At 38.9% G+C, this 21,701-nt stretch overlaps 2 protein-coding genes across 3 annotated transcripts in view; one reads left to right on the top strand and one right to left on the bottom strand.

The window, feature by feature from the left end:
* Positions 1–2,031: 2,031 nt before the first annotated feature.
* slc25a15a (solute carrier family 25 member 15a) lies at positions 2,032–10,866 on the bottom strand. 2 transcript variants are annotated; one of them, XM_036563425.1, is made up of 8 exons: positions 10,183–10,866; positions 8,756–8,838; positions 7,185–7,443; positions 5,251–5,391; positions 4,910–5,085; positions 4,055–4,213; positions 2,292–2,458; positions 2,032–2,213 (listed from the first exon to the last, which is right to left on the bottom strand). In XM_036563425.1, the coding sequence occupies exons 2-7, from the start codon at positions 8,808–8,810 to the stop codon at positions 2,337–2,339; spliced, it is 912 nt and encodes a 303-aa protein (XP_036419318.1). In that variant the 5' UTR covers positions 8,811–8,838; positions 10,183–10,866; the 3' UTR covers positions 2,032–2,213; positions 2,292–2,336. The 2 variants fall into 2 exon arrangements, with proteins under 2 accessions (XP_036419318.1, XP_036419309.1); XM_036563416.1 differs by having other exon boundaries at positions 2,032–2,458.
* A 1,556-nt stretch (positions 10,867–12,422) lies between these two features.
* foxo1a (forkhead box O1 a) overlaps positions 12,423–21,701 on the top strand; it is a 44,658-nt gene continuing 35,379 nt past the window's right edge. The window contains exon 1 of the mRNA XM_036563405.1: positions 12,423–13,477. Coding sequence (XP_036419298.1) covers positions 12,929–13,477 — 549 coding nt within the window. The 5' untranslated portion in view covers positions 12,423–12,928. The remainder of the gene's footprint in view (positions 13,478–21,701) is intronic.

The raw sequence follows: 21,701 nt of genomic DNA, 5'->3' as shown, positions 1-21,701 counted from the left end.
GTGAAAATATATGCCCATGAAAAATATATGCCCATTTTGAATTTAATGCCAACAACAGGTTTCAAAAAACTTGGGACATAGGCAACAAAATACTGGTTAAGTTGTGTAATGCTAAAAAAAACAAACACCTGGTGGTTAATTGGCAGCAGGTCAGTAACATGTTTGTGTATAAAAAGCATCCCAAAGAGGCTGAGTCTTTCAGAAGTAAAGATGGGGAGCAAATAGTGCAACGATTCAAGAATAATGTTTCTCAACGTAAAATAGCCAAGAACGTTTGCTTTTCATCATCTACGGTACATAATATCATTAAAAGTTTCAGAGAATCTGGGAAAATCTCTGTATGTAAGGGACAAGGCCAAAAAACAGTATTTGCTGGCTATGATCTTTGGGTCCTCAGGTGGCACTGCATTAAAAAACAGATATGATTCTGTAGAGGAAATCACTGCATGGGCTCAGAAACACTTCTGAAAAACACTGTCTATGAAAAAAGTTCACCGCTGCATCCACAAATGCTAATTAAAACTCTAAAATGCAAAGAAGAAATCATATATAAACAGGATCCAGAAACACCACCGCCTTCTCTGGGCCCGAGCTTATCTAAAATGGACTGAGGCGAAGTGGAAAACTGTCCTGTTGTCCAAAAAATCAACATTTGAATTTTTTTGGAAATCATGGACACTGTGTCCTCTAGGCTAAAGACCACTCAGCTTGTTATCAGCGTACAATTCAAAAGCCAGTATTCATGATGGTATAGGGGTGCATTAGTGCATATGGCATGGGTGACTTGCACATTTGTGAAGGCACCATTAATGCTGAACAATATATACAGGTTTTGGCAACATATGCTGCCATCCAGACGACGTCTTTTTAAGGGAAGGCCTTGCTCATTTCAGCAAGACAATGCCAAACCACATTCTGCATGTATTACAACAGCATGGCTCCATATTAAAAGAGTCCAGGTGCTAAACTGACCTGCCTACAGTCCAGACCTGTCACCCACTGATAACATTATGCAATGAAAAATAGGACAAAGGAGACCCCAAACTGTTAAGCACCTGAAATCCTGTATCAAACAAGAATAGGAAAACATATCACTTCAAAACTACAGCAAATGGTCTCCTCAGTTCCCAAACACTCACAGAGTGTTGTAAAAAGAAGAGGTGATGAAACAGTGGTAAAAATGCCTCCGTCCCAACTTTTTTGGAATGTGTTGCTGCCATCAAATTCAAAATGGACAATTTCTCAGTTTCAACGTTTGATATATTGTCTTTGCAGTATTTTCATTTAAAAACATGGTTTACATGATTTGCATATTATTGCATTCTATTTTTATTTATATTCTGCACAGCATCCCAACTTTTTTGGAAATGGGGTTGTACTTAGTGTGGAAATACTACACAAAATGAAACCAATTCAACTGCAAGCTGCCTAAAACTGTGCTAAAAAACAGGCTCGTAAGGAAAAACGGGTAGATTTCAAGAACTGTGACAGGAAAGGGCTGTTTGAATGACATGCAAAATATCCAATCATGCACAGTTTAGTGCAACATGCACAACGAAACAAACTTGAAATACCAGGCAGCAATTGCATGAGGATACTTTGTTTGCTTGCCACATTTTCCTGTTTCAGTGACTAGGCCTATATTTCACTCTGAAAGGTGCATGACCAAAACCATGGCCAAAACCAGTTTAAATTCTTCTTGAGAAGTGAATTTCTGAGAACTGTAGTGATTTGTGGGCTGTGTGCGTTCTAAAAATACTTAATCTATTTTTAATATGTTTAATTTATAAAAAAATATTAAGTCACTCTAAAAATTAATATGTTCTCCACAGTAAAAAAAAACATACAACTTAATTCTTGGAAACCAGACACAATGAAAATAGCACCATACACATACATATGTGAAGACAGAGATAATGAAAGCCATGCTGTTGGCCGCACAGTTAAAGTGAATAAAAAAAAGGGATACACTAAAATATCCTGTGGAAAAAAACATATTCTACATCCCAAAAATAAGTGAGTTGACTGACATCAGGACAAATTAAGAGAGATTTAATGACAGGCAGACAGGATTAGATTCAATACATGCTGACTGCCTGATTTTCATGCTGACAGTCTTTCTGCTACTAAACAGATATGAATACTGTTCAGAGTAAAATCACTGTGATTACTTCCTTCAATACTACAAAAGTAACAGCCAGCATTAGAAGCGCCTTTGAAATGAAATAATAAAAAATAATAATTATTCCCTGACTTTGCAATACTGTGTGTTACAATATCAGCACCTTTGCTGTGCAAGGGAATGGCTGGAACCTTTGAATTTACAGTTGTAACAGTCAAACGTCAAACTGTTTCATCATCATCTTACGGCTAAGTTCATAGGCCAGAAAGAGTGCACCATTGGCAGGGAAGGTCCGGATCAAAGTTGGGGTCAAACCTGAGTACAGAGGCCACACTCCTGGAAAGAGAAAAACAAGAACTATGTTGCAGTCCACTACATGCTTTCTTAATCAATGTCAAAATATCTTTTCAAGTAAGATAAAGATTTTCACTAACACTTAGTGAACAAGCACAAGAACAAGAGCTATTATTCATAAAGCTACACAACAGCTACACAGGCCTTTCATGAGAAATGACATAATCCTATTTTTTTGTAATAAAAGCTTATTATAACAGATGTCAGCTATCATAAAGGTTGCTTTTGTCAACTTTCATGTCGACTTGACATAAAACCTACGTGAAGTGACAGATGGTTGTAACATAAGGTCGTGTCATGACACTTTCTGGGGTCATAGTGCATTATGACAACTGACTTTTAGTGGCATTTAATTTTTATCGGTATTGCATCCATTCTCAGTGTACTTTTAGTTGATGTGATTCTTAAAATATCCAAACGGCTAGTCATGCTGGACACTTGAACATTGCGCTGCATCTACGTAAATATATGTGGATTTTGATAACATGAGATTGTGTTCTAATATTTTCTGGAGTGAAATGACATAGCAAGTTATAACTGTGTAGATCAGTGTATTATTGGTTAGTCAAAGGGACATAACGGTGGTGCTGTGACAAAGCTTGCCAAGTGAGGTTAGCTGCAAAATTTAACAGAAATGCTCACATCTGAAAAGATGTAATGTGACATTTGGCCTTTGTGGTAAAAATGTAAATGTATCTGCTGTATACCATTTACAGTTGTATGCAAAGGTTTGAACAGCCCTAGTCAAGTTACATGTTTTGCTTATGTTAAAGATTTTATAATCCTCTACAGGGAAAAAACTTAAATATGGCATCTTTCAGCAAATTTGAGCGCACAATTTCTATTTATTTGCCGAGTTCAACATACTGGAAAAAATAAAACCTAAAAAATATAAAATGTGTCATAACTTTTGCACAGGCCATATTTTATGTTTTTGCTTTCCAAAACATTAAATTTAGTAATAAACAGTAATTGAGCATTAAAATGTGTTCTCTGTAGTAAATGTGTATTTTCACTTAGAAAATCAACAAAAATTGTAATTTGACCAGGGGTGCCCACACTTTTGCATAACTCTGTATATAGTGAAGGCTGGTGATGTGAAAGTCATTACCATTTAATGACAGAGTTATTTATGTTCCCTCAACAAAAACCTATGTGACCTCACATCAAACGCTTAGTGTTAACTAGAGGTCAATTTTGTACACTTTGTTAAAAAAATGATACAATATTCCTTTAGGATTTTGAAACCCAGCCTACTCTGTATGTTGTCAACTCTTTGCTCCTACACCATATTGAATCTGTTGTTGAAATATTGTACTTCTCAACCACTTAAGTTTATTGTTCACATCCTAAGGCTTATTATTCAGAACCTACATTGGAAACAATGACAAATGACAGAGCTATTAATACATTTTAGGCGTAAGGCCTAGAAGTCTGGACGTGTCAACAGATCTGTAGAGATTAAGAAGTACTACACAACAGTCGTACACAGGCACTTAAGTGTAAAGCCAACACATATGATGACATATCATGGTTTTTTTGGCAGTGTATGTACATTAGTGTTAAACTGACCCTCACCTTCATTTCGCACAATCCCCATGAAAGTCCTGAGGAAGCCCTCCTGCCTCCCAGCTAAGGACAGCACTTGAATACGGGACTTTACGCAGTCTATTGGATAAACTACTATCCAGAGACAGGCCCCTCCAAACCCACCACTGAACATCAAGGGAACGACCCCTGACAAACAGATGGACACGTCAGTTAGAAGCATTTCTTTATGATGTGGCATAACTTCAACATTTTGTAGTCCAAGAAAGCCTACGTTTAATCTGGACTAGGTCTCAGAAATTTTCCAGTCAAAATAAAAATCAAGGAAAATAAAAAAAAAATAAATCCACACCTAAAGTGACATCATCACTTGACAACGTCAACTATTTACAATCTTTGGCAGTTCATTGTGAATGAACTTCATGGTTTCATTCAAAATACAATTGTTTCACATAAAAAAACACATTTAAATATATTTTATATTAGAGGTATCAATGTTAATGCTTTACTCATATCATTATATTATTATTGTAATAATACCACCAAAATTTTTTAAAACACTGTTAACTCATTTTATATTATGACCTTTTAAACCATCCTTAGTTCCACAAAGCTGAAGTTAGCTTTCAATTCGCCAGCTTCTTATTTAGATTTGCAGTTCCACCTTAAATTGTGCAGCAGTCAGACTCTCCATTTAAGGTGGACCAGTAAATTCGAACCAAAAGCCAACTTCGGCCTTGTTGATGTTTCGACCTATATGAATAAATCAATTAGCAGTAAAATAACAAAAGCAACAGCAAAGTGAGGAGCTCCAGTTTCCCTAGAATATACTCATATATCAATTTTATTTCAAAGCATCTAAAGTTCATAAAATAATCAGGTTACCTATGTTCTCCTTGTCCCTCCCCATGGTGCGGGCAAAAAGGGAGCGACTCAGCTCATAGCCTCCAAAAAAGCAGAAGTAGCCAGGGATCTCACGTACTATTGTAGTGCTCAAGCCTTGATAGAAGCCCAGAGGACCATTTGTCCTCAAGACATTCCTGACCACAGACCACACTGTGCTGAGAAAGGGAGAAACAGGAACAGAGTGAGAGAGATTTAGATAAGTGAAGTGAGGATTATATTAATAAAAAGACGATTGACCACATGAATACAGTTCATCTGAGATTATACACTGAAACTGTCAAACAGCATTTCAGAATATTTTAAACTTTTTTGAACACTACCTTTTCTGTCCACTGGCGATTTTCCCAGATGCTTCCATTTCGTGCATGGCCTGCAGGCGACACTTCACTAGCTCAGTGGGACAGAGAGCCAGAGAGGAGAAGATGGAGGCCACAGAGCCAGAGCATGCCTTCTGAACGTCACTGAAACACAAAACACCTTTCATTAACCACTGCATGCATTCATTATCTCTCACATTAGGCACTAGACTCAACAGTTACAGTCATCTAAAGCCTCCAACCATTCCACTCAGCTGCTACATATTTACAATATTCATAATAACTACCAAAGGGACCTCATTCCTGTAACCTTACTGCGCAGTAATTGCTAATTACTAAACCAAGTGACGATTAACCCTCCTAGGTCCCCCATGGCGTACGTGCTGTAGAACACATCTTCTTTCATTCTGATGAAATATGTCCCACTTTCTCTTTAGAAACAATTCTGTGCAGACTCTCAGAAAAACGCTGAAAAAATGACTGTGCTGTTCATTAAAACTACATGCCATTGTGGTTGAAAGTGAAAGGTGAAAAGATAATCATTTAAAAAAGTGGTTAAAAAGATGTAAAGATTAGTTTCTGTGCAAACCTTTAACGGATACTGCATTTGTTCTTGAGCATAACAAAAGACATTTTATTATGATATGAAAGAAAAGTTTTGTGGAAAGAAAAAACGTCTTTTCGATTTTTGTCATGTTTTAGTCATTTTTTTTCCAAACAAAAAAGGCAGAAGTGCAAACTCGAACCTGTAGATACAGAATGTTCATTTTACATAAATGTAGTTATTATATAACTATGTAATTAATTATGTAAGTCTGCAATTACATCTAAAAATATCTGTAAAGTACACTGTAAGAAAATGCTGTTTTCTTGAAATATGGTGTGTTGCTCCAATCTGCTATGAAATCTGGGAGTCGATATCCATTCTTAGCACTACTGTAGATCCCAGAATCTCCTACGAAACTTACATAAGTAAAATGAGAAAACTGGGACACTGTTTTAAATTCCACAACATTTGAACACTGACAAGAATATATAATATACAGTCAAATGCAAAAGTTTGAGCACCCCTGGTCAATTTACGTGTGTTGCTGAACTGAAAATTAGTACACATTCTCCAAAGATAACACATGTCTACACATTTCAATGTGCAATTACTGTTTATTTGCTGAGTTTACCATATTGGAAGAAAATAAAACACAAAAAAGTATGACCTGTGCAAAAGTTATGGTACATTCAACATTTCATGTTTTATTTTTTCCTCAGCAAATAAATAGAACTTGTGCATTAAAATTTACAGAAAAATGTCACATTTAAGTTTATTCCCTTAACTTATTTTCACTAAGAAAATCAACAAGACATGTCATTTGACCAGAGGTATTCAAAAGTTTGCATATGACTCTATACATAAGTTTAAAATGCTTTCGACATATCATAGAAGAGAAATAATAATCATCAAGAACATTATTATGGCTTTGGAATCAGCAAATCAGTAGCTTGTTGCTGTAGCTAGTGCTATAGTTACATAACTGTACAGTGTTGCCCCTACAGATTCTGGCTATCAGGCCCTGAAATAAGATTGCAGGTTGCACCTTGGTAGTTCACACCAGTGAGTAAGTATTACCTGTAGCTGTACCCAAATGTACTGGCAACTAAACTGACCTGAATTTGTTGTAACATTACTTGTTTGTCTAGTTTAATGTAGTGTTACATTTTCTGTATACAGGAACATACCATCAGTTTACAATAGTTTCTGTGATTTTAGCCATGACTATAAAATGTCTACTGCAATACTGTACATTTACAATATTTTACTGGCAATGAAGATTCTTGTAATTTAGTGCAATCTATAAGGTAATTTTGAATGTTTAACAAAATAACTATAACAGCTCTAGACTTCTAAGGTAAAATTCCACCACTAGAACAAAGTATCTCACCTGAGTTCGGCTCCTCTGTCCAATCCGATCGCAAAGCGCACCACATCCTGGCAGAAGCCATAACTCATGAAGAGGACAGCGTTTTCGGCAATGTTGGCCAGCAAAGCTGGGGTGGTCCCCTGGTACAGACCACGCAGGCCCACCTGTCTGGAGATGGACACGAAGCAATGCATAAAGCCTCGGTACATGTTGGGGAAAGTCTGCATCTTCACCTTGGCAGTGTCGAACAGCTGGCCACACAGTACACATGCTACACCACCTTAAAAAGGCAGGAGGAAATGTTGTTAAAAACAGTGCTACTCATGTTACCTGCAGGTGCAGTAAAGGTGTAGGGATTTGTTTACAGAAACATCTATTTGTGTTCTACACCTCAAAACATACGTGTTACAAACAAAAACTGCATGTGTTTTAACACAAAAACATGCTATCTTACACTCAAAACAATACATTTCTGTATGAAGTTCAATTATGCCACACATTTCCATTCAATCAAACGGTGCAGACTCAGCACACTGCATACAAAAAATGTAACTGCAATTAAGGTCAAAGTCAAACATCACCCCTGGTTTAGTATATTTAATGGATATTCAACACAAAGATGTCTTCTAACTACACAATACAAAATACATAAATACATGTCTGTCATTTTAGCTTATTGGTATTTAACAGAATCATCATGCTAGTTGTATTTCAACTCTGTAAGTGTTGTAGTAATGCTATATTGTTGTTAAATTTTGGTTGGAAACAAAACGGTTAAAATTTCTTTTCTCTGTAGTATGTAGGTAGATCCAGGCAAACAACCTTTCCTATTGGTTAGGACTGCAGGAGCTGAACTGAATTCCTTGCCTATTAGATTAACCACCAACACAATTAGGAAGCAACAATGAAATCATCCAATCATGTGTTAATTTACAATGAGTGGAACAAAATGTTTTTGTACTAAAAGAGACACTGCTATATATATATTATCACAAGATAAACTATACGGTCCTTTGCTAAACACTCCTGGTCACATTACATGTTTTGTTAATAATGCTGATTAAGTGAAAGTATGTTAACACATCCTCTACAGGCAACTGACGTAAATAAGCCATGTTTCTGAAAAGTTTAGTGCACAGTTTCTCTTTATTTGCTGAATTTAACATATTTAAAATGCGCCATCATTTTTGTGCAGGTCACATTTTATGTTTTTTTCCCCTAATATGTTACATTTCGCAAATATTGTACACTAAAATGTGCATTAGTGTGTTGTCCATAGAGGATGTGTAACCTTATTTTCACTTATAACATTAACAAAACATGTCAGTTGACTAGGGTCTATGTTGATGTCTGTTACAAGCTTCAGATTAAACATATAGAACGTCTTCCACAAGCTTCAAATGCCCATGTGTAAGGCAGAACGGTAAAAAAATGTTCATGTGCATCAGTGAAAGCCTAGCTCTAACATACTATTGGACATCTTATAGGGTTGCTACTGACTAGCTACAGGTGTATGAGCTTATTTTTACTAAAAACAGAGGTAAAGAAGAAAAAGAAAGTGAAAAGTATTAAAGAAAGTTGAAATATTGTACCACAGGCTCCAGCAGACAAGTCTATGATGGCTTGAACGACAGAACTCGGTGCCATGATTTCGTGATCCGCTTTGTGTCACCACCTGTCAGAAACATTTAAATTAACAATGAAAACAACTTTTTCATCACATTTTCATTTGCATGGAATCACATTGTCACTGTTTAAAGATATTCTCTGTAGTTTTAAAGGCAACTCAGAGCTCAGAGTGACTTTCTAACATTTTAATGACCCAGAAAATTAAGGTTTTAGATCACACTGTCCACTAACAATCATAATAGAGATAACATGTTTAGGGCTGGCTTCTTGTTGGTCTAAATTGCAATGCCAAAGGCGTTTCGCCTTTAAAAATCTCATATCGTCTAGGCTTAGGCTAGTTTAGGCTAGTTTAAGCTTAAACTGGGTGTGGAGAACCAGACATGAGAGATTTAAAACACCTTTCATTAGACTTGGCTCATATGCATAAACATTTCAAATGAAGTGGCTGAGTGACTGCAGTTTTACATAACACCATTACATGTGTGCAAATTCACACACTCGCTCATACTCACTCACACACACTTGCACTTGTAATACTATTGTAAAAGGGCAATCCAGCCTAAAACAGAAAATGTAATATATCATTTAATTTGTAATATTATGTAATATTGTATCCTTTGGTCTCATCAGTTTGACAGAATTAACGATTTTGTATCCTTTTGTATTTTCATGTTCCTTGTATTTGTATTTTCGTTCTCTCACTAGCCCATAATACCCATCATGCATTTCTTTCTCGCTGCGAGGGAATCCCCTTAGGGGGTCCTGACTGTAGAGAATAAAAAAATACAAATTCGGCTTCTTAACAGTAACTTTAACTGTCTGGCTTCTTCTGTGTTAGCCTGACAGCCCACCCTCAAAAATCCACCTCAGGCCCCTTGCGATTTTTAAAAAGTTGCTAACACCTTCAAGGTACATCACCAAAAGGGGGTTTTCCTTGACTTTAAACCAGAAAAGCTCACACTAGAGACCACCAAGGACCACAGTAGGAAGCACGTAGGCATGTTTTAACAGATATAGTGATGGTGACTTTTTAGATATTTGCCTGAGTGCCCCTTTAATGCCCCTTTAATTAACATGACTAGCCAGGTTATCTAATGACTACAAACCTAACCACAAAATCATAATTACCTCTTTCAATATGGTTTCAGTTATTTTACTTTAATCAAAACTGGAAATGACAGCTGAGTAGAGACTGTTAGAGGCTCTGAGCTCACAGCGCTGTAGTCTTTCAGCAGTTTCATAAAGCAACAGGGAAACAGCCTGAATTCAGTAAAGCCACGAGTCCTTCTTAACCTAACCCTGTTAGGCTTTTTAAACGTCAGCTAAACGTAGCCATTTAAACGTGTCTTCTCCTCGTAGCTGTTAGACTAATGAATGACTTCATACTCACGGCAGCTCCTCACTTCCTCACTTCAGGTGGTAGTGACTCGCCGGCTAACAGCTCGCTCCACGCGTGTCTGCTACACTGACAGACGGCACTATAGCAGCAAGAGCTCTATGAGCTTTTTCCGGTCACACGGCGAGCGTGTCTTAAGCTCTTGCGAAGGTGTGCGTAGCTAAAGGGTGTGTCAACCGTCGTGTGGCTGCTTGCTGACAGCCGGAAACTTGAGATGACGTCAAAATCACGGCTGCAGCCCAAACCGAGCACCTTTTTGCTGGCACATTGTCGCGGAAGACAGGCCGCTGCTCCTCGGGCGATCATGGTCATCACAGGCGTTTCGCTTCATCCCGGATTGGCCTCAGGGTCTCCCTACAGCGCCTTGCCTGCTGGAAACTGCGTGTAATCTCTAAATCAGCCACAAGGGGTCACCAAAGTTCTGCGAGCCACAATTCAGGCTGTCAAACGAGAGCAGTCAACAGTAAAATGATCTGGAGTAGTGAGGCACATTTTGAGTGATCGGATGGTTATGGGACAAATAAAATAAAAATACAAAAAATAGAATAAAGAATAATAAAGGGCCGATGTGAAAGGAGCCAAAGAGATGTGTGAAGATCTGTACAAATGCAGATATGAATATCTATACATAGGCAGGTCTGAGTAGACATTTAACATAATAACTATATACAGAATATTACAGAATGACATGAACATTTGTAGAAAAATTGCATTTGTACAGTTGTGCAAATAAGCATTACGTTCATATTATGTTCAAAAATGTATATAATAATACAAATGTATAATAATTGTAAATAAATGTATTAAAATAATGTTTGTATTGTATGACTGTATTTGTTGTTTTTTAGTTGTGATTAAGATTAATCTAACATGTTCAAAATATTCAGTCAATAGGATTTTTGACTTTATTAACTTTCAATTCACACTTTAAGACTCTGATGTGTCTTATGAAAGGCTGTGCTGAAAACTTGCATCTATAAATATCCTCAGTCCTTACTATCTATCTGCTGTCTAAGTAAGTAAACTATACTTTAGTCCAGCACTATCAGTTGTCTGACAGTTATGTAATTACACTATAATTACACAGCTATGAGAGCTATTCCTAGATGTACAGACTGTACATGTTAGCCACGGTTCAGTCAGCAAAGTAGGCACAATAACACTGCAGTATTTAAACTCTACAATGTTTATTAATGATATTTGAAAACTCTCTGTGCACTTAAAAGGCAACCACTTTCTAAATTAAAAGTATACCTTCATGTGAGGCTTTATGTGACCGTGTTCACCTGCAGTGTGCTGAGGAAAACTTCACTTTAAAGGGCCCGTATTGTACTTTTTTGTAATTTATTTTTCACCCTGAGGTCCACTTATAACGTTTGTGTGATTTTATGTATCAAAAACAGCTGTAATTCATTTTACGTGACTGTTCTCTCTCTGTATGCCTTACCCTGATATGTAAATAAGCTCTTTTCTGATTGGTTGCTCTGTACTGTGCCTCATTCAAAAAGCACTCCAGGCTGAAACACTCCTTACAACGTCAGTGCGGGGGCTAAACTGCTGTAGGCTGAATGCTTGGATGTATGTAAATAATATGGTTTCTGTGACATCACAAAAAAATTGTCTGTTTTTCTAGCTTAGTTTCATATAGGCACAGTAAAGACTGGAGAGTGAAACTTTGAAACTTTAACAGTAGCGAAGTTTCAGCCTAGCTATTGAATTGAATTCATGCAAATAAGTGCGATATTTCTTTAAAGGGTCCATAACACAGAATAACTGAATTTTCCTCCGTTTTAATAATGAAGAAGTCTGATATAGTATGTAAACGCAGTTAACATTTCAAAATGTACCATTCACTCGCCAGTCCATGCAACCAAATATTTACATATTTCTAAATATTCAGCCTAAAGTATTTTAGCTCCTCCCACTCACGCTGAAGGGTGTATCTGCTTGCACTGTTGTTCACTTTGAATAAGCAGCCAATCAGAACAGAGCTCATTTACATATATCCGTCTTAAGGTAACAAAACAGACTGTTTAATTCTGAAAGTTAAAGAGAAGTTGGTAAATGATCATGTAAAAATGAACTGTGTGTTTTTGGTCAAACAAAAAACCTCACACACATTATAAGTGAACCTCAGGGGGCAAAAAACAAAACACAAGACAAATATGGGACACGGGCCCTTTAAGAAACCGTGTTTACAAGCGTCGAGGGGAAGCCTCGCGCTGTTTCGCTTTCAGAAAGCTGAGCTGTCAGTGGCGCACGGGGCCTGTCAATCAAGCAGTGGGCGGGGTTTTCTGCCATACGAGCGCAAGTTCCACTAACCCCACTTTGAACACACGCACACACACACTCACTGACATGTACACACACTCACACACTCATATACACACTCACACCGCTCAGCCTGCGACATTAGTGACAGGAGCGAGACGGAGACCGGAGCGCTCAACTAGACCACAACTCCGACCAAAACAACGACAACACTTCTCTCATGTGAAAGGCAAACGCTTCTGTCTGCTCGCTTTTTCCTCTTCGGTTCTGCTCTTTCCTCACTTTTAAACCCTCTCAGATGTAGGTTAGTGAATCTCTGACGAGAAAAGTCTAAAGAAACTACTTTCTTTCTATTTTTCCTCGCTGCCTTTCAGTTTTCAGCCCGAGTGAGGTTAAGTTAGTTAGTTCTGTGTGGTTGTTTTCAGCTCACTTTTTCTCTCCGCCGGCCGTTCCTTATGTGCTCGGCGCCATGGCTGAAGCGGCCCCGCGACACACGGTAGAAATCGACCCGGACTTCGCGCCGCTCCCGCGGCCGCGCTCATGCACGTGGCCGCTGCCCCGGCCGGAGCTCACGAACCCCGCGGATTCGGGCACGTGTTCGCCGGCGTCTTCTGGCCAGCGAGAGGCGGCGGCTTCGGCGGGCCATACGGACTTGGTCGGTGGCCTCGGCTTGCTGGAAGAGAGCGAGGACTATGAGGAGCAGAAGGGGCTCGACTTCGACTGTGTCCACCAGCAGCAGCAGCAACAGCAGCAGCAGGTCTCTAGTCCACAGCTGGCTCAGCAGCAGCAACAGCAGCAACAGCATGTACCTCTGCTGTCGTCCGTGTCGGCGCAGAGGAAGAGCAGCTCCTCCCGGCGCAACGCATGGGGCAACATGTCGTATGCGGACCTCATCACCAAGGCCATCGAAAGCTCCCCGGAGAAGCGCCTCACTCTGTCCCAGATCTACGACTGGATGGTGAAGAGCGTGCCTTACTTCAAGGATAAGGGAGACAGCAACAGCTCCGCCGGCTGGAAGGTAAGTTAGGTTCCCATGCGCCCTCATGCGCTCAGTGCTGACCACTGCTGAGTGGGTCAGGGCAGTGTTTTCCAAATCTAGTCCCCACAGTGCACACACTTCTTCAGTCACTTCCTCCTGCAGCAGTTTAGGGGTATCCAGATCAGTGTATGTACCTTATGTAAATGTACTGTACATGCACATATGCGACATATAGGACCTTGCACTACAATCGTGATTGACATTTCTGAGTATTTTCAAATCTGTGAGGAAATGAATGCACTTTTCAAGCCCAGTTCTACACAATTAGGTCCTAAAGTTTTAAACTAGTTCTTTTGTGCTGGTTCAGCATTCCCTCTTTCACTTTTGAGCTTTAGTATTTTATTTTAGACCAAAGAGATTCCAAAAAGACCACCTAACAAACTTCATTTCTATGGTATAGATGCTGGATGTGCTAGGATCAGATGCAGGTCTATAGGGAACTTGGGGAACTTGCTTTTGGTAGCTGCTTTTACTGGCTGACTCTGCTTAAGTCATAATTTCAGATTGAAGTATCATCACTTCAATCTAAAGTTCTGTTGTCCCCAGTAAAACTGTACCAGCAATTCAGTGCTGTTGATTTCTTGGTTCAGGCATATTGAGAAGTTTCAGGTCTATCTGCGGGTCCCCATGGAAGTGAGTTGGAAAACGCTGTTCTTAATGGTTGTTACTTTTCAGCTGGTGTGAAGAATTCGTTCTAAGCATGCAGCTCTTTGTGAGTCGCTTAACTTTTTTCTGTCATGGGATTGTCAGTAAATCCCCATTCACTGATTTGTATAACGGCATTGGGTTCTCATTATATGTGGCACATGGTGAATTTGAGTGGAGACAACAGGTCACTTGCCTGCTGTGACCATTGGCAGTCATATGACTGGTCCCGAGTAATGTTTGATATGAGGTGTCTGCTGACAAAGAGGTTTTGTGTTTATAGACATACTATTTGGTTAGGTTGTGTGAATCTATGTGTTTGTATGTGGTGGGATTGTGCTATTCAATGAATTTTAGCAAAATAATTAGGATGGCACTGATGCTATCATGCTTTGTAGTGTTCTCTGTATGCCTGAAGCTACCTGACAACCAGAGAAACAAGAAAACAGTCCTGTGGAAATCCATGGAAACCACCTCGTGAGATGGGACCAAAGTTACGTTGTTAGGCGTAACGACTCGTCACACCACACGCTATTAATAACCAAAGGCTTATGTGTCTGTGCCCTTATGATGCTTGCCAAGTATCTGTGCGTGAAAGACAGCACTTGCAGGTAAAGCTCTGTTTCCGCCCACAGATTTGGGTGCGTTCTCTCAACATTCCACAAGCTTTGTGCTTTTGTGAGTTTGCCGTGCAAGCTTAAAGTACTATGACCAGCTTTGCTGTGGAGCATGAGTAATGCTGTGAGTGCTAACCATTGTGAAGCGACTTTGCTTTTCACCTGAATTCTGTGACACATACTGCATGATAGTACAGGTAGTGCTTCAGTCACTGTTTTCCCCCAGTATTCAGAGGAGAATCTGTGCAGTGATATATGCAGCATGATGTTGGTTTACAGCCACTGCCATCGTTGAGGCTGTAAAAAGCTGAAAAGTCATGTAATCTCTAAGTAACATTGATTAAATTATCCAATACTGACTCAAGGATGAAAAAGGATGCAGTCTATGAAGCTTGAGGTCTGTTGGGGGCTTTTATATGTTCTTTCTGGTACTATAAAGTTGTGCAGAATGTGTAATGGGTAATGATCTGTTTAACAGCCCCACAGAGACCTAACATACACTTAACCGTGGCCTTATATCACCCCTCTTGTTGTAAGGAGGCAGAGGTCTTCAGGCACATTGGCTTAACTACGTCATGTGTAAATGGTTTTCATAAAATGGCCAGTTTTCAGCAACACATCTATGTCATGTGGCTTGTGGTATCTGCAGGCAAGTTACTGCTGCTATATAACATCCAGAGCCACTTGTGGATCACATACCATATCGTTCCTGATATTAAAAAAATCTCTAAAATTCTTACGTTACAGGAGAGTGCAAAAGTGTTCTTTGTTTTTAATGTTAGTTAATAAAAACATTTCTATTGATCAATTAATCATGAAGTTTTCACACAAAGTAAAGGACATCTTTTTCAAATGATGCAGAAAAATAAAAATCGAGATTTTTTTTGGACAGCGACGATATGTTAGATGCCTTTATACTATTTTATTCATTTATTTTCATCAGTTGTTTGTTTCTTTTGTTCTGTTCATTTTCAAATTTTCAAGTGCATTTTTGCAGATGTATTGAATACATTTTTGTAGTTTCTCATTTCCTTTTTAAATGTGATGTTATTGCATTTTGTCTGCTTTAACTTATTTACAATCCCTAGAAAAATAAACAGTGTGATACATCAGGTATCAGGTTTTGTTATATTTTGACCATTGCTTAAAATGTGTTTCCTGTGCTGTCTGATTGATAGCCACAATTCAGGCAGCAGTCTAGTCTTTGCTGAGATACTTTATGGGCACAGTGCCCTGGACAGGCTAACACTGTGCTGTCATTGACTTTGGTGTGTTTGAGTGGCAGAGAGAGTGAGAGTCTGTGTGGCTGGGGTAGGTGAGTGTGGGAAAGAGAAGCATTCTCTGCACATCTCTTGTTTATTCTTAGATGTCCTACTGAACTCGGATGGGGCTTTTTCAGCTTCCTTTGTCAGGGCCACTTTTTATCGTCTGTGGGTCGCTTGCAGGAGGCGGGTGTGGGGTTAGAAGAAAGAGACGACAAAGGAGAGGACACAAGCGCTTAGCATTTTTCCTGATCTGTTCTCCATGGATATTGGGCATCCTTTTCAGAAAAAGAGAGAAAGTGTGTGAGAGAGATAAAGAGAGAGACTGATTCAGAGCTACTGGCTCCTTTTTGCTCTGCTCATGGCAAAAGAAGGCTCTTTGACAGATGTATTTTTTTCATCCTCCTCCACGACCACTCAAGCTCTCCTGCTGATTCATTGAGCTAAATTGTTGATTCGTGGAGTGGAGAGGAACTCTGAACTGGTTCCAGTTGGACCCAAGTCCAGAGTGTAAACTCATTCTTTTTACAAAGTAACTTTAATGTCATACCTCCCAGGGTGAAACTCAACTCGTCTTGCCACATTCACTATGTTGAAGCTATTTCATCTCCTCTTTGTCATTGAAGACCCCGGACTTTGTGTCGCATAGCCGCTTAATGAGAGGTGGACTATAAATTCAGTTTCATTTATTTTTCTTAGTTGAAAGAAATGACCATAAGAAGAGAAACTATATTAACATACAGAAATGTTGTCTGTCTGAAGTTCCGATTAGACTGATTTCACAGGGGACATCTACAGAAATGTTCCATGACCATTAGGTGTGTGCATTGATATCGGAATCATATCGGTATCTGCAGGTGTTTGCTGAAAACAGTTATCAGCATGAGACAGATGTTTAGATTTGGCTGAACTGATTCAAACTGATATTCGATGATATATTGTACTCTAGAAGAGCAGACCATTTAGGAGACACTGGGATGCTGTGCTAAAATATCTGCACTGAATTCATTTTACTGCATTTGTAATCCTACAGAAATAAATGTTATATTTCTCTGCAATGCTGTATCACATTTTTATAAATGTTTATATATATATTTTCTGAATGTAGTAACCAGTATAAAGTGAATGGCACTAACGCTAAATGGAAGAAGTGAGCCATTTTCATGCAGCAGAAGGTGAGTCATCATACTCTTCTCTGTTGAAGCCTTTTTCAGCCTCTTAGTGCATGTAGACTGCCAGCCATGGCACTCATGTAGTACTGGAGAAATTTCAAAGAAAGAGCACATGAAGTACTGTACTGAAGACCCAGAGCGGCCAATGAAGCACATTTCATGCTGACACAGTCTCTCTCTCTCTCAGTTGCTTACTACATTTCTGCCACAAACTGAACTACAAACTACTTTCAAAAGTAGGTAACAGTTTGAAGTAAGATAAAATGTTGGTAGCATTTATGTTCTCCCTGGAGTATTCTCAGCATTGTGGCATTGTGGCTGACTCTTTGAAGTTCCTCAGTGTGTTCGTGTCTGTAGAGTGTTCAGCTTGTGTGGTGTGCTGTGTATTTAGAAGTCAAAAGGTAACATGTGACTGCGCACAGCAATGTATTTCCACACAAACACACCTAGCCAGATGTCTTTGTTTCATACACAGTTGACCCCATGTCTGCTCTTCCTGTTACTTTTATACAACATGGACGTCACTCCGCTAGTTCAAATATTTGATTCAGCACATGGCCACCAATCATGAGCGTTGTCTTTCATGCTCAGAATCGATTTTTCCTGCCCTGTAGTACATCACACTTTACTCTCATCATACCGTTACCTCAGCCAATCACCTGACACTGTATGAAAACAGGGGAAACTGTTGTGAAAACAAACTCCATGTTCCAGCGTCCTTCTGAAGGTTATCGTATTTCAGTAAAAATCCTTTGTGGCTTCTTTCATTTTACATAACTCATGAATGGCCAGAGTTGCATGACTGCAGATGTACCCACTGATATTTTGCAAAACTCTTTAAAATTTCAGGCTTATTACATGCTAAGGCTTATTATCCAGTAACTACATGGACAATAATACAAACAAGGTCCTGGCTTTTTAAGTAATTAATTACAATAATAGTGTTCAAGTTATTATAAGTAATGGTAGCAAAGGTTCTTGAGGGATCTGTAAGGAGTGGTCGTCAAGAGTGCTATTGTGCTTTAATGTTGGCAAAAAGAACTTTAAGACTGTGTACTGATTGGGACAGATGTGGCCATTTTTATGAGAAAGCATGTAACATACTATGGAATCAATGCATAATATACTATTTTACTGTGTATATAGTGTATATAGCCTGTGAGAGAAGATGGAATATCAAAGACATTGAATTTTAGCAATTCTATTCCAGCTGTAATCATATTGATCTTTCACTATCAGGGGAGAAAAGATGTGTTTCAGTAGGGCTGGCTACAATTATGGAACATATTATTGTCAGCAGGCGTCCACTGCCTGGCTGGCGGCTTGAACCCATCTTAGAGCCCTGTCAGCTCTGAAAATGTCTTCTTGTCCCAGTTTCTGAAAAAAAATACATTTGGTCTGAGCCAATGGTGAAATTTCAGTACATATCATCAGAGAGTGCACTGACCTCTTCTTTCAAGGACCTTTGGTGGCCTTTTACTGCCTTATTCCTATTTTAATTAATATTAAACAAAATAGTTGATTCTTGAACTAAGCTACAGATGATCTCTGCTTTTGCATGAGCAAAGAATATCTGCAATTTGAAGAGCAACATCACATCAGGGTAGAGCATCTATGCCTCGAACATGAATCTCCCTTTGGGATGTACTAGGACATGAAGGATAGTTGTGTTTTCCAGAATGCCCGCCCCTCTCCAAATCCTCCCACCTCTTCCTCCCCTTACATCCTGGCAATAACTACTCTTCCGCTGCTCGTCCCGCAATCAGCACGGGACGAGGCACTCTCTCAAACATGACTTGGCATCAGCTGCGGTGGATTTCAGCTGGCACAGCCGCCCACAGTGAGCTGAAGAACAGGGCGCTTCTCTCTCTCACTGCCCCCAGGCTCTGACTGCCTCAGTGCAGTGTTCACCCTGGGTTCAGATAAGGTGACACCTATTAAAGGTTGCATAACGAAACATTTACTGGAATCCGAGAGCCCCAGGCCAAAGTCTGGTGCCACTTGTTAGTGAGCGGAACTGTTGCGGCGGAGCGTCTGAGGCATGAGGGGTGCCTTTTACCAACACACTCAAAAACTTGAGCTATGTTACTAAACAGGGAGCTAGCTGGGGGAGCAGATTGGATTGACAATGTTTACCACACTTTCATGTTTTAAAATCCACCCAGTTCACTTTAAACCAGCCTACACTGTCTCTGGAAATGAACATTAAATCATTCAAAAATATGGCTAACACAAGCTCTAAGGACCTGTCAGCATTCTGAGATTCTTGTAACAACTATTATTATTACATTTATATTATTACCTGTCATTACCAAAAAGATATTCAAATAATAAGTGAATAATAAGCAAGATTTAAGGACTTAAAATGTGGTCTTTTATGGCCAAAACTAAACTTGAATCATGTAAATTTAGACATACAGTTATCGTCTGCAGAATTATCGCAATAAACTATATGATAGTGATTCATTTTTAGTTAGGAAGTACCACATATAAGCATGAGTCCTACCCTATAGCTTGCATTTTTCCTGATGGTAATGTAATTACCTCACAATCACCTACTGAGCTACCTTCTAATATTATTTATAATGTAATAATGTTATAATTACTTATGTTACTCATAATAGTAACAATATTCTACGTGGCTGGCATGTAACACTGTTAGCATACTGTGGTTATCCATGTTTGTTTGGGCGGAAATCAAAATACTGGCACCTTTTTTCTCATCAAGCTCATCGCTTTTATTTTCTACCAAATTTTCTTTATTTCATGTCAATGTTCCTCAGCATTTTTTGCCAGACTAAAAATGCATTACTACATTATAATCTTTCCAAGTGGCATTCAAAGTACCCAGTGAAAGAATTTGCATAATCCTGCAGTTAGTAGTGGTCAGTATGGCCAAAAATTTATATCGCAGTATAATTAAGACTTCTGAGGGTTTCATTCATTATATGTCGCGGTATAATGTATTTATGAATATTTTTATCAGGTATACCCATTTTGTATGCTAAACCTATTTTTTGTAGATCAGTAATGGCATGTTATTCTGATATGTCCTTTCACTTTTACTAAGCACGATTTTTAACAACTAAAGTAAATCTAATATTTTTTGTTGGGTGAAATAGTAAGAACAGATGTAAATGATAAATAGATAGATGTCAGTATTGCTTTATTACCCTAACGAGATACAGCTTCTCCAATCTTGGCAAAAACAGTGCTAAATGTTGTTGTTTTGTGACTGAATTTCTCACATCTGTCACATCTCTTGCGTTGGTGCTTTCATCTATGACCATTAGACGCTGCTGGAATTTGGTAAATATTACAAGCCATTCACACTATCAGTTTTAGCTGAGAAGCTGTGGAGCCTCTTGGCTTGTAGCGAGAACCAGACCCTGAGACCATGGCATCGCCTAAAGCAGCTGGCCGAGTGAGGGGTGCTGTAGTCAGTGCGCACAGAAGGCCGGCTAGTCTCCAAACTAGGATAATGGGTAATCGCTAACCCCTACGTCCTGGCTTTTTCTTCCACTGTTCTTGTAACTCATTACATTCTGATTTCTGCTCCTTTGACAACAAACTTACCTCAGACTACAACTCACTACAAGGGAGGTGAGGGCATTACCGTGTTTTGTGCTTTATGTATGTTGCTTTACCTTCATTTATTTGCTGCATACCAGAATAACAGAATTACAAAATTGACAACTTTAAGAAGCAGTATATGCTAGATGAACTGATATATCACCCACTACTAATCGCAGTATTTGAAAAAATATCAATTATTGGCCCAAGGCTATTGGAAACCACATAGTCTAGAGCGCGGCAGCTGCAGCAGACGTTCTGGTCCCAAAGGAGTCTTGCTGCTCTTTTTTAAAAACACACTTTCTTTTTTTAGAAGAATAGTTGTAGGCATTCTCTAAGTTGAAAAAATCTTTGCTTTGAATGTTGTTTGAGTCAGTTGCTCTTTGGTGTCAAGGAAGAAGAATCAATGAGGTAAAAACAGAAAAAGCTCTACAAACCAAGGCACTCCTTAAATTAAAATGTCTTTAAATGTTTTTATCGTGCCTTCTTCAGAGCATAACACAAATAAGCTAAAGGAATGTATATTTACATGCAGAGTTAATTAGTCAGGTGCCTGTGATCAGTCAGATGAAAGGTGCACCAACTTTGTTTTTCTTTCCCACCCACATTGTTCTGTCTCTTAGACTTGGCCTATCATCTTTCATTTCATTCTTTCTTTCTTCTCTTTGTCTATCCATTTGAAATTCTGTTTTGGTGAATGTTTGATGTAGTGAATCACTATTCCTGGCATGTGAAGGATAACGATCTTATAAAGCAGATGTGTGTGTGTGTGTGTGTGTGTGTGTGTGAAAAGAATGTACTACTATAAAGGAGTGTATTATGAACTTGCACACAGTTCCTGATTCATTTTAAACAGAGCAAACAAAGCTGAAAAAGCTAAGTGAAGCTAAGTGAGTAATTGGTGAATATACAGACAGATGTTCAGACTAGACTT

The sequence above is a fragment of the Colossoma macropomum genome, unplaced genomic scaffold, assembly GCF_904425465.1.
Source record: "Colossoma macropomum unplaced genomic scaffold, Colossoma_macropomum, whole genome shotgun sequence".
Lineage (NCBI taxonomy): Eukaryota > Metazoa > Chordata > Actinopteri > Characiformes > Serrasalmidae > Colossoma > Colossoma macropomum.
Note: the sequence above shows the minus strand (reverse complement) of the source record. Positions and strands in the feature narration are given on the sequence as shown.